Genomic DNA, 13,610 nt, shown 5'->3' with positions numbered 1-13,610 from the left:
CGATGCTCAATACGCGAGCGCACTTACGGCGCGTTCCAAATATTCCCTGCAGGCAACGAACACGTGATGAAGTTTGCACCATAGAGGTGTGCTCCATACGACCGGAACTGTATACACCGTAGTGTTCAATGCATGCAGATTGCAACACGGAAGGCGTACAGTCGGAAATTCCTTTATGAGAGTGTGGGAAGCTTTGGCAAAGGCCCCTCAAAAGAGGCGGCCTGTATTTATGTATTTAACAGAGAGATTTAGCTTACCGTGATCCCCGATCCGCCACCGCGACCCTCTACCGCGCGTGGGCGGGGGCGCACAAGCTAATTGGTCCCGACGCGGCAGGTATATGTGCCGACATCGAGTATGTGGCGCAATCTATCGGCGTCAATGGGATCTGGGCATGCGCAGTAGAACGCGCGGTTGTGGATCGCGGTAGCGGATTACGGTAAACTAAAACTCCCTGTTTCAATCGCACTTGGAAGCCAGTGTGACACAGCAGGAACCTAGCCGCTGTGAGAGGGTATATATAACCATTAATTAATATCGACTTCACTGGATATACCCCGACGTCATAGCAATCCGTCGATGCCACCTATTCGAAGGGCGTTCTTCAGTTGCAGTCGATAACAGCTGCCATTCAAGATGACATGCACTTCCTGCAGTAAGCACCGTAGCACATTCAATTCGTATACGAAGTGCAGACCGCACAATGGTCGCAGCTAGTGCGTATAGCGGGTTATATAATGATCATGAGTATAGAGTTCAGCAGGTACAGTTAAACAGTGCGCTCTTTGGCCACTCCTCTATAGACTTACGGGCATTGCAACAAAGAAAAAAGAAAGTAAACGTTGTCATCCCGCCCTGCACTTTGGTGATTATGCTATATATTTGTAAAAGGAGATCGGCGCAAGCTGTAGGACGGCAGCATTAAATGCCGAACAAGGAAAAGGGAGACTACAGGCGTTACCGCCTCTGTTTTATGGAAGCCTTTAACGGTCAGGTCGGGTAGTATAGGCTAAGTCTGATGCGGCATCGCGTTTTGGACAGCGTCTTCACAGCAACTTGACAAGCGAACTCCCGATCTACTCGATTTTTTTTTTCTTTTATTTTTTTTTCTCTCACGCGAACTACACCAACGAAAACATTATACGAAACACCGTAACTTTAATCCACGTCAATTCATTTAGAGGCAGAATTCCACTGGTTGTATACGTTCGAAACAAAAAAAAAGTTGCTCGCGTCGTCGACGAGACGTTGGACCGATTCACGCACATCCGCCGGAAACGAATCGCACCGGAGCGCGGATCCCCATCGATTCTGTCCTCCATTCCCGCCGCACGATGCGGTGAACTTGTCAAACAACGCCCCCAGAAGGGCAGAGAGGGAGCCACCACCCACCTGGTACCGGGCCTCCAGGCTGTACTTCATGCGGATGAACTTCTGCAGATGGCTGACAGTGAAGGCCGCCGGGCAGCTGAGGAAGCGGCGCTGTACCGCCGGGGCCCCTTGGGGTTCCTGCGAGCCCAGAGAGAAGGGACAGTGCTTAAAAGAAGCGAAACGAACGGGGGAGGGGTCAAGGTTGGGGGGGGGGGGGGGGGGGAGTGGAGATGGACGACGATAAAGAAAAACCGAGACCCGGAGTAAGTGCACCACGCTATATAACGAAAAACTCGGAAAGAGGGAATGCGGGAACCGACCGACACGTCTCCTCGCCGCGCGGTGAGTTTCTTAAGCCAACTATCCCGCTCCAAAGCGATAGCCACAGAAGTGCGCTCCCGCAAGACAGAGCAAATACCGAGCAATGAGGAAACTAAGGAGACACAATCATCAAATGCACTGGAAAGCGCAGTAGGAGCAGCAAATTAAGCACTGCACGGAGAGGCCTCCAAAAGGCAGCCCAGCTACAGTCAGGCCAGTCTCCCCGGGAGGCGACAATCCGCGAAGGCTAGCTGACCGCGCGGACCAGGCTCGTGAAAGAGCGTACACACCGCTGACCACAAACCGCGAGCGCACGTGAGCGAAAGGGCAAGGGAGAAGATTGTGCTGCGTGTCTTCCTCCGGACGGTAAACCCGCGTCCGAAGCGGCATACCGCAAAAAAGGCGGACAGTGGCAGTCCTCCTTTCGTCTCCCTATAGTGTATACCCCCTCTTCAGTTCCGCCACCACTTTTTTCCGCAAAGGAACAAGGAGGAGAGAGCATTTACGAGGGCCAATCGAAAGGGAAAGCGGAGCCACAAGCCCGTAAACAGCACACTAAACGAAAGAACGCGGTAGAGATAAACGATGAAGTGGCCGCCGAGATAGTCACGCTCTGAGCCTCACGACTACACCCCCCCCCCCTCCCCCTGCCTCCTTCTTAAGTAACGGGCGTTCCCGCGGTGCCGCTGACTGCGCGATGCATCTACGGGAGAAGGTATAGATACCGTACACCAGACCACAACGCTTTTGACGCGTGAATGGAGAGAAGGAGATGCATCCATTCCCAGCATCTATTTCCTTGCTAACTAGAACTAAACGAGAAAGGAAGTTTTGCGGAGCACTATGACGCGACTCGCGAGTCCCCCCCCCCCCCCCCCCCCCATTTTATTTTTTAGAGGGGAGAAGGGCGCACTTCTCAGCTTTCTAGCAAACGCTTGGTGTGTGGCTCTGACTTCCGGTATTTGCCTTCTGACGTATATTACAGAAAGTAGTGCATTACCTTACGCACCTCAAAGACCACCGCTGCGGTGGTGCAATGGTTAAGGCGCTCGACTGCTATGTCCAAGGGTGCCGGATCGTATCCAGGCCTTAGCGGCTTCTTTTCTTTGGAAGCGAAAAGCAAGGCTCCCGTGTGCTGTGCGACGTCAATGTAGTCTTCGTCAAAAGTATGGAGCCCAGGGGGTCTGCTTCTGAGCCACTTCGTGCGGCTTGTAATGGATTTGCAGTGCTCCAAATCTCTTGATGGTGAGATTTTTTGCCATATCCTCTCCATTAAAAAGGACCTGAACTAATGCTAAATCACCGGCACTACACGGCTCGGAAGCATACCCCATGGGCTCTAAACTTTTGACGAAGGCTCTACGTTAAACAACCACAGGTGCATGGTCGAAATTTCCGGAGTCCTCCGCTACAACGTTTCTCACTGCCTCAGTCAATTTGGGACAAACCCCATAGAGCAAACAACGCCAAGACCTATTATAAGTGCTGGCCAAAGCAGTCAACTCTCAACGGGCATATGTCGTGGGGAAAAAATATATATAAACTACATCCCAGGTCTCGTTGTCGCCGGTGTGTTGCGTGGCGCCCTGCGCATTTAGCAAACGACACCCTATGCGCGGCACGGACACAAAGCTGGGCAAGGCACCAAAGAGAGATGTAATGGCCCGTTTCCGCTCGCGGCACGTAGCCATGACCAGCAGCTTTTCGCGCAATAAGCACTACGTTACCGCAGCTGCTCAGGGATGCGCTGTGGCGACCGCCACGTACTACTCTTGAGTCCGCGTGTTCTTTGCGAGCGCACAAAGCGCCGCCAAGAAAGCCCAAAACAAGCGCGCAGCAGCGTGCGACCCCTTTTTCGCCGCCGACCGGCAGCGGCGCATCGATCGTGCGACCCTCTGCAGCGGCTGCCGAGCAAAGCCGAGCTCGCGGCGGGAGACGAGGGGCCGTCGACACACAGCACGGAAACGAGCGAAACAATAACGCCGACACGAACCACACGCATAGCGCCATTCTGCTCCGAACAGCGGTTTAGAACGCTACGTTCCGTCCGAAACAGATTAGACGCATATGCACGTCCTCAATCCACAGATATTTCAGTGAGTTCTTAGAAGCAAATCCGTTGAACAGCATGACTGCTTCCTTCTTTCTTTTTTTTTTTTTTTTTTTTTTTTGAGGGGGACTGCACGTTTCGCCTGCAAGTACAGGGCCTGAACGCGTGGCTCCGCCGTCTCCCCCCCCCCCCCCCCCCCCCAAAAGACACGGCCGAACGAAACCCAGACTTTTTGCTCAGGATGAGAGGGCAACGAATCCTCGTGTCCGTTTCTAACCGAAAGGGCAAAGGTCACGACGTGGACAAGGCGGAGCCTTTAGTTCTTCAGCAAAGATGGCACGAAGTGCTCCTGTGGAAAGCTGCGACTACTATAGTCGTGCCCCTACGTGTCAGCGTCCGCTCCGAGACAAGAGAATGCCGACACACACGACCCAATGCGAGAGTCGTCAAAGGAGCATGCTGTGAAAGAATTGGGTCGTCGTCGCGTCAGCACTGCGCGCGCGTACCGTTTGACTTCCGGAGTCGGTGGCCTCTCCGCTCTTCTCGCCGGAATTCTTTTCTTGTTTGCTGCTGCGAAGGACAGAGAAAGAAAACGTGAAACAGCATTAGCATAACACAATCGCGTAGCCGACAGCGCGGACGCAAGAAATGGGAGCGCGGTTACGGCGCAAACCCTTATAGCAACCATGCGTGCCGTATACGTCGTTCACGACGATCAAAACTACTATATATGCTTCAGCTCCGAATCAAGCAAAACTTGTACTCCTTGCACGTGCCTGAGTCCACGACTATTTCCCTCGCATCTCAATCGACCGCGTGAGCGCGGGCGTTCGCGAGGCGACTCGGTGCAGGAGGCCCGCAAGCAAACACCACTACGGGTCTCCCATGCGGTCTTAGCGGAATAAAACACACACTGTGGCAACTATAAAAGCAACTGTCAGTGACTATATCGCACAAGGCTGCTGGGAAAATGTAATTTTCGCAAATGCACCCTTCCAGCACAGGGTAACTGGACGTTTGCCATGCATGACAGACCCGCGCGTAACACTGGCTAACGATGTGCGTTCGGATAAACCTATTTGCAGATCCGATCATTTTAGCGATCGAAATGTAATCGAAAGCGAAAAAGACGCGTTCAATTCAGTCAAATGTGAAGTGTGAGGACAGAGAGACTTAGTGCGACACATGTCAAGACATGGTTGCACACGTATTCTTTTGCTTAAAAAAGAAAACTGCCGCTTCACTGCCGTCTTCCAGCAAACTCGCACGCAATACTCAGAAAGCTCCTCACTCGACACAAGGCCTAGGCTAAGTTTGTTACATGTTTTGCGCTTCTCCGCCACCTTTCAGTTTGGCGCGTCACTTCACGACGCAGCGAGTTGAAGAAAGGTGTACAAATGCAACTAAACCGCAGACGCAGCCCATTATCAACACAACCGCGACACTCTCCACAGCCCTGCGGCGCGAGTTGGCACGAGTCACCCGACCCCTCCACCAAGAAAATGAGGCGACGGGCGTCCGCGGCGACCTTTAAATCAAGCTGGCGCTCCTACTATGCTACGCCTTGACACCGCCGGCGACGTGGAAGGGGGTCCTCCAAATCACCAGGGAAGGGCGGCGGCGGCGTCGAGGGGAGAGTGGACCCCACCGAGGACGCGCTTTATACGGCCACAGCCCAATTGAGATAAACAGTCGCCCACTGCTCTCCTCCCATTTAGCAGCGGCCAAGCGCGCGGGTCGTGCCTCTCCCGAGGAGCGCGCGAAAAACGCCGCCGATAGCAGAAAACGGTCTACGTGCGGCCGCTAGCCAGAGTGCAACACGCACGCACGCACACCCAAGCTTTTATGGCGCGCGCGCCGGCTCCCCGCGCAAAACGCTGTGTATAGTGAAGGAAAAAAAAAGAGAAAGAAATGAAAGACCGGTGGAACAAACGAGCGGCCCAGAAAGGAGGAAAGAGCGCGCGCGGTTGCACAGCCGCCGGGGCGCCACGCGGCACAGCCGTCGGAGCTTCACGCGCGCGCGGCAACAGCAGCGGCGAGCTCGGTATCGATTGCGGCAGAGGACGCGAGAGTCCGCGCTCGGCAGAGGAAAAGTTCGGGACGATGGAGTTGGGGAAAGGAGGGAGGGCGTTGCGAATTAAATGCGGGCAGTCGCCAACGTCACGCCGCCTACTCAATGACGTCAGCGATTACGCAACGCTCAAGGCTGATCATCAACACGCGCGAAGTGTGACGCAGGGTCACCGCTTCCCGTTGACGGCAGAGGTGCTTGTTTTCGAATGGCCGGAACTGCCGTCGCCGGAAGAGGCGCATCAGGGGCGAAGGCAGCTTGTGAACGGGGAAGAAAAATCACCCTCTCCTCTGAAGCTGAACTAACTTTCGCCTGTACTTTTGTTCACTACCTCGCACTTTTCCCCACTTTTGTACAGTCTATCAAAACCTTCCTCTCGGCTCTACTACCGCCACGCCTAAAAAATGAGAGCTTGAGGGAACTATATATAGGAAGAGCCCACAATACACGGCCTGGTGCCAAATCATGTAGTCTATATGTTCTGTATATAGCAGCCAGCATTTCCTGCGCTTTTCCCGTTTGCAACGCAACTGCAACGGGGCTTAGCCGTGACACCGAGAAACTAAAAAGAAAAAGAAAAAGAAAACTAGTTTTCGGTATCAGCGCTCTTAAAGTCGCAGAAGAAAAAAATCCGGTTATTGCCAATAGATGTAAGCAGTATGTGTTACCAACGCTATTCAACATCACAGATCACACTGCAAGCCGTCACTTGTAATTAAGCCGATCGAACTGTCAAGTGTACAGAGATTGTTCAGATATTACGTCGTATCGCTTACCCCGTGCTGTACTCCAAGGAAACGCTGATCGTGTCGTCGGGGCTGAAGATGAGCCTCGACGCGTCGTCCACGACGCCCCGATCTTCGTGACACTTCACGCCAGGATCTGCGGCGGGCAAAAGAACAAAGGAGGCAACGAGGCCACGCTGTAGAATCTAAGTGCCTCGATGCTGGCGCCAGACAGCGCGCCCGTGTATAGACACCGCAATCCAGAAAACGAACAAACGCAGGCCCAATGCTACAGCACAGCCGCTTGTAGTGACATGGCCGCGTCTTGTCAAGATGGGAGATGGGTACGCGCATAGTTCTCTTTGCCATGCATGCACTTAGCTGCTGCTCGCCTAATGACAGTTCTCTTAATTTTTCCCTTAAAGCTAGACCGCCGGCCATATATATAGTAAAAGCATATATAACAATGCCCTACAAACGTGCCTTGGCTGCCTGTCTGTCGGGATCCGGAGGTCCCGGAGGGTTCGATCCACAATGCGAAGGATGCGACCTCAGTTGGCAGCTCCAGCTATCTCGCAACCGCTCTCGTGACGTCGCAAAACCCGACAAGCTATCAGTGACTATAGTCGTGCAACTTGCGAACATCCGCCTACCAGAGGCATTCATATGCTTTCCCGTTCACGCCAACGCAGGATTCTCGGGAAAACAGAAACTCTCTCTAAGGCTGTCGCGTTAAGACATATATGTCATTATCCCGACTGCTTCTTTTTCCCGAAAACAAAAACATTCTTCCATGTGCTGCAGGCAAGCTAGAGTAACTGGGCGAATCTGTAGTCGCTTGCCATGTGGTGGTGAAAGTGTCCACCAACCGTCGATCGCCTTGGTTTTAACATAGATGATACATGGAGCCTATAGGGTTGCGACAACCGTTCCTCGGCCGAAGGACGCCAACTGCTTCTCAACGATCGCTAGCGAATTTCAACCTCGCGTAATATATTATAAGATCTGCGTGCCTATAGCGGCTGTATAGAACGACTTAATGTGGTAGGCAGTCGGAAATATTCGATACAGGCGCTGGCATACCTGCAAGCAACGCGTGCGTTGTCCAATAGCTGATACAAATACAACCAGCCCCAAAAATGTGACCAAGTCAGGAACGGTGTACCACCGCCGTATACACAGCACCTGTCCCATTCATTACCTCACCGCGCAGGTCATCCACATAAAAGATGCCCGCCCATCATCTCCACAATGCCACGTTTCCTTATTTGCTCTTTTTTCGAGCATCTACAGCCTTCCCGTAATGGTCTATACCGCATGACAATGGTTATAGCCATCGATAGCAATTCATTATCTGCTTTTCAAAAACATGCAAGCCATCATTTTAACACTGAATAACCATCGCAGTGTTTGTTGACTTTTGAAGTGTGATCCCACCTATTATTCAACACACACTGATAAATCGGGCCTTTCGTGCTATCAATCTAAGCTGACTGAAGCTATAGATATACCAAAGGGGGCGACAGCCATAATTCGTTTTATAAGCTATTTGCAGAGTTGTATACGAAAGGCAAGAGCGACGGCCAACGAGGATTCCGTAAACTCAATGACTGTGTTAAACAAACGCCTGTCGACCGCACTGTAAGAATGTGGTAAAAACACAATGATGTCGCTCGCGTCATCCTGATTGAGCCAAGCTGCCCTCCCGGCCCTTCCGTAATGCTGCAAGCAGGATGTGAAACGAAGTACAGGTGCCGCACCAGAACGGCCGACACCATCTTAAATACATCAACGGCAGCTATATTCGCATGCTCCATTGAAGCGGCAGATATATGAGGCTCACCTGGCCCCGGGTGTTTCTCATAGAAGTCTCGCCTTTTCTTCATCTCTCCTGCGAAAAAGGAATATTTTGTTGAGAACTCACAGCTCCCCCATGACACATCCGCTCAAAGAAACGGCCAATTGGAAACACGGTATATAGCGCTAGTGTTTGCGAAAAACTAAGCACTTTGAATGACGTGAAATAAACGCAGGCACAGAGCTATATTATATAGAGAGAGAGGTCCTCGCAGTGATTTTTCGGCAGATATATATGTATGGCACACAGGGGACCACGGTGAAATTTAGAGTACTTGTTTTTAACTTTTTTCCTCTATTTGCAATTTCCACATGTATCAGCTAAAAATCGTGTTCTTCGCCCGCGTTGGGGGTGACGGGAGCGAAGTTTGCACGGCGTCCACTACGCGCAGTGATGCTGCATGATTGGGCGCTTTGCTTTTCGCGTGATGCTGCGGTGCGCAATCTATACAAGCGTGTATAAACAGAGCACAGCGTGTTTTCGCTTACTTTGGTAGAGACCCGGAACCACCTTGTAGACGATGTCCTGGAGAGTGTTGTCCGTCCTACACGCAGGCAAGTATGGAAAACAAACTTGTTACAGCGGGGTGTCCATAGAGAGAACATAATATGTATATATACGTTAATGCGCGTTTCTAGGTAAATACCGATAAGGTTGAAGAGAAAAAAAACATTTCACACGCATTCCACAGGTTAAGTTGAGGCACACACAGGAATATATAACCACTGCGCGTGTTCTACAAGGCACAACACAGTCATATACGATGCAGAAACAACTGCAATGTTAGGATTTTTAGCTGTACACTATACACCGGGCACGCAGCCAGCACTTCCTTTCACAGGGAACTCAAGAACAAAGGTTCTCTTTTGCAAGAGGAACGAGGGTTAGAGGGGGCTGAACTGCTCCACGGGTGTCCCCACAAAAATAGGCGGGCGAGCGGGGGGAAGGGGGGACCCGACGAATCCTATTGGCTGCATGTGCGCCTGCACCGCAACCTTTCTGGTTTTCTGGTACGCGCCAGCAATTGTTTGGCACAAGCAGCCGGAAGACGCAGTCGAAGAGCTAACGCATGCACGCAATGCCGCGGCACGAGACAGCCAACTCAGCCGTATTGTAGTACCCACCGGATGTAGTTCAGCGGCTTCGTCTTGTGCACCGGCACGTCGCAGATGGGGCACAGGTTACTGGTGTCCAGGTAGCGCACGATGCACACTCGGCAGACTGCGGCGAATGCGAGGGAACCGAGGGAAGGAAAAGAAAGTCACACGCAGCAAGCGCTCGCCAAACTTTGGGGCGCTCGACTTCCGCAGTCCCGGATCTGCAGGCTCACGCGGAGCGGAAGAACGAGCCGACAGAGGGCGTCTGTTACACGCGCCATGTAGCGCCATGCACTTTCTCTTTGCCCGTGCCGCTGGGCGGCTCATTTATTATGGCCCCATATTGGAATATTCCGCGTTACTCATTACACAAAATAGTAAAAATTAAGCAATCAGAAACACATAAAGTTATAAAATTTAACTGTCGTTCCCGTCTGCCCACAGCTTTAACAGCAGCCTATACAGAAGTCGTCGTCTTCGGAAGAAACTGCTGATTGTTCTCCCGTTCGCGAGGATACGCTGCCGCTGAAGATATACATGTATATATGCAGCGAAAAGCCACCCACCATACGCCTTCACAATTCTTCCACACCGATACTCCCCGATATTTACGGCTCGGTCGCCGTGTGTGCACTGCACGCATTCTTTATGGTGAGCGAAGAGGAGACAACTCAAAAGTAAGACAAAGACAGGCGCGTACGAGTTATCTTTATGAACATGGGTGCACTTGTTTGGCAGCTACTGCATCCACTAAAGACACTCCCGCGGTGACATGCGCATAGAACCGCTGCTGTCGACACTTGAGTGGCGGTCAGATGAAGAGGGTTAGTCGGGGCTAGAGAGCTGCGCTGTGAAGCAGATGCAGAGAAAGCCCAGGCTACTCACATGAGTGCAGGCACTCGACGAGCGTGGTGGCATTCACCAGGTAGCCGCCGCAAAGCACGCAGGAAATAACCGAGTTGAGGTCAGCCAGCCTCGCACCCGGCATCGTTCGAGGGCGGCACCCTGTGCAAACGAAAAGAGAAAAAGGCGCACACGTCATTTCGCAGCGTATTCCACCGTGACGTACTCTATGCCCTGAAATCTAACGACCATGCAAAGGATTCCCCGAGTGCACGTGGATTCCTTTTAGCAAATCCAGCAACCATCCGTTCTTTATATTTGGCTGTTATTGGTTTCGCTTGCTTTCCGTCCATGACATAAGCAATGTCCGCGCATGCACGCACGCACACACATAAAGCGTCGGGGCGGCGGGTGTAAGGTAAGAAACTCAGGCAGGTTTGTGTCTTCCAAGGTCGACCGCGACAAAGCTCTCAATTTCGGATGCACCGAGAGGCCATTACGAGCGCACGCCGCGTATCAAAACAAACCGGTACTACACGCGAGGGCCCCGATATCATCTTCGGCATTTTCCTTTCGGAGAGAAGAGTCCGAGTTTTCCTTTGCCCCCACTCGAGTGACGGCCGCCAGAAGCGCCATCGTCGCTTGGCGTGACAAGCGCCACCGCCGCTGCTCGAAGAAGCGGCGAAGTCATTTGTCTCTCCACTCATTTCTTCTTTTTTCCGCACTCTGCTCCGCAAAGTCATGCTCGCTCGCTCTTACAACCGCGGATTCGCGAATCCGGGCAGCAGCTGCGGCTCATCTCCGCAGGGCGCTTTTGCTTCCGGCCGAGCGGCTCCAATATGACGCGGGCAACGAGGAAGCAGAGAGCGTCCGCGTCGTCGTTCGCTCCCCGCCGGCCCTCCTTTTTCCTCGCCCGTCTTTATATTCTTCATTCGCCTTTGTTCTCAAGAGAACGGTTCGGCCAGCGCCGGGGTGCCATCAACGGATGCCGCGCATCGCGGAAGAAACGAAAAGCTCCACAAGGGGAGAAGGCTTCGCGAAGAAACTGGCGCCGCCCGTCCCCGAATTGAGACGCTATTCCTCGCTACCGTGGTTACTAAGGCAGGCAATTCGGCGCGCCAAAGATGTTCTTGCGGCGGAGCATATTATAGCGGGAAACTGGCCATGTGAAGGACACTTTGCTCTTCAAGGGCGTGTACAAGTGCTCCGTTCTATCGTCGCGATGTGCGACGCGAAACACGTAATAAGCGATCGTCCGTTGCAAAACTCCTGCACGGTATACAATGCGACGGGAGTTTAAAGCGGACATTAGAACTGCCGACTGCTGTAGCGCGGCAGCTGCAAAAAAAAAAAAAAAAAAAAAAAAAAAAATAGATGTAACTATCTTTGGACCATGTTTCACGAAGGTAAGCCACCGGCTGCAGTCGCTGCCGCGCTTCGATCTTGGCTCGCTTCCGCGCTTGGTAAGCGTCTCGGCAACGGGCTATAGTCTCGCTTCTCGTGGGTCTTGACAGTCTGGTACGGCTGCATTCTCTACTTTTGGCGAGAGTGGCTTCCTCTAGAAGCCTCCTGGTGGATTCACCCGACACTACGCTCGCGGACTTCGCCCGCACTCGCACAGGTGGAGTATGTGTATGGCGTATGGGTTAAATGATGGAGCGGCGCAGATGAAACTTCAGGAAGGCGACGATGTTCACTACACAGTGTGTTGCAGTTACAACTTGAAGACGACCATGTTTGCTGCAGAGCACGAGAGTGAAAGACGAAGTTGAAGGGTAAATGTTCGGAGCCAGATGACCTTTCCTTCCGATCTAAAGCATTGTCAAAACATTCAGTTCGACCAGCGGCAAATAAGGCAGTTCGCAAGCACGGGGCAACAAAAGTGGGCCTAAGAGTCGGTTCAATAACGCGTCACAGGGTACACTCGCGTGAGACGATGAGTGACCGGGCAACATCCGTATACATCAGGACTCGAGGCCATATTATATAGGTGATATGATAGGTGATACGTGTTAAGAGAAAAAAGAAAAGGCGTTAATGACAAGAACACGACAAGACCAGACGGGTGCTGTGTGTCACGTCCTTGTAGCGCTGCTTCCTTCACTTCGCTCACGTACACCCCCCGTGTGGACATTTTCCTCGTGGCGCGCCTCTCTACAACACAACTACGCCTCCGAATGGTTCGCGTTAATCTACCTCTTTTGGGCACCCTCTCAGCCATATGGGTTACATATACATCACTCGGGCGCCACATATCGCAAACATCAATAAGCGCCGGCCTATATATAGCGTAAAAGTAGAAAAGGAAACACAGCAAATTTAGATGAGTAAATATATGAAAAACACCATGTAAACAGAGAGCGAGCCTGTGCGACTAAGGTTCGAAGTAAGGCGGATGTGCTACGTGGACACTAGCTTCGTAGCCACCCTCCACTGTAAAAAAATTAAAGAGCACTACAGAATCTGCATTGGAGCAATGCGAAAGCACGGATGCCGCTGTTGGTTGCTTCTGGTTGCTTCCAGTTGCTTAATTCACTTCGTTTACCCATTTTAGTCCTTGGTACTTTAAAATTGCGCGCCAATCACTTCCTATGCCCTTTTTTGGTTCTACTTCCGGTTTCGTGGTGTCACATCCTTGACGTCTCCACTACGGCAGCCCTGTCTCCCTTTCCGCTTTCACTCCAACCTTCCTCCATTCCTTTACGGCACGGTTCAGGTGTGTACAGAAAATTTGTGACAGATACGGCGCCTTTCCTTTCATGTGAACTATAGTTATTCTAATCGATTACCTAATTAACTTATTGGCCTAATACTTTTTCGGCAGCAACATTACGCCACCCTCTATCGATTGACATCACTCATTAACCTCTACCACTTCTCAATTACAACTGCTACGGACACGATTTTGCGGACACGATTTTGCGGACACGATTTTGCGGACACGTTCTGCGGACACGGTCTGCGGACGCGGTGTGCGGACATAAATCTGTGGACATAGCGAAGTAATGCTTTCGCATTAATAGGGAAATATGTAGAGAGAACATGGCCACGAAATGAGAAAAACGCTGAATCATTAGGCTCGGCCTCTTAACATCACTGCGCTAGACATAGAAGCTCTGGTTCAGCTCGAATGCCAACGTATAATCATCAAAAGAGCAATGCAGCGCTCCTGTGTAACGAACCACCACCGTTACCGCTTCAGGCAGAATCCTTAAAGCTGCTTGCAGTTAGGACGTTAGGGCATATACCGCAGGGTAAAGGCTACAGGTGACGG

General features: G+C 51.9%; 1 protein-coding gene across 2 annotated transcripts in view; it reads right to left on the bottom strand.

Moving 5' to 3' along the window:
* The window catches only part of LOC146199716 (uncharacterized), a 72,364-nt gene that overhangs the window by 13,558 nt on the left and 45,196 nt on the right, over positions 1 to 13,610 (bottom strand). The window contains exons 2-8 of one of the 2 annotated variants that reach the window (XM_084595212.1): positions 10,379 to 10,498; positions 9,521 to 9,617; positions 8,885 to 8,940; positions 8,382 to 8,429; positions 6,590 to 6,695; positions 4,249 to 4,312; positions 1,393 to 1,509 (exon numbers count right to left, since the gene is read on the bottom strand). In XM_084595212.1, coding sequence (XP_084451338.1) covers positions 1,393 to 1,509; positions 4,249 to 4,312; positions 6,590 to 6,695; positions 8,382 to 8,429; positions 8,885 to 8,940; positions 9,521 to 9,617; positions 10,379 to 10,481 — 591 coding nt within the window. In that variant the 5' untranslated portion in view covers positions 10,482 to 10,498. The remainder of the gene's footprint in view (positions 1 to 1,392; positions 1,510 to 4,248; positions 4,313 to 6,589; positions 6,696 to 8,381; positions 8,430 to 8,884; positions 8,941 to 9,520; positions 9,618 to 10,378; positions 10,499 to 13,610) is intronic. The other variant, XM_084595213.1, reaches the window with a different exon arrangement.

This window comes from Amblyomma maculatum, chromosome 2 (assembly GCF_055883805.1).
Source record: "Amblyomma maculatum isolate TAMU_Amacu chromosome 2, ASM5588380v1, whole genome shotgun sequence".
Taxonomy (NCBI): domain Eukaryota; kingdom Metazoa; phylum Arthropoda; class Arachnida; order Ixodida; family Ixodidae; genus Amblyomma; species Amblyomma maculatum.
Note: the sequence above shows the minus strand (reverse complement) of the source record. Positions and strands in the feature narration are given on the sequence as shown.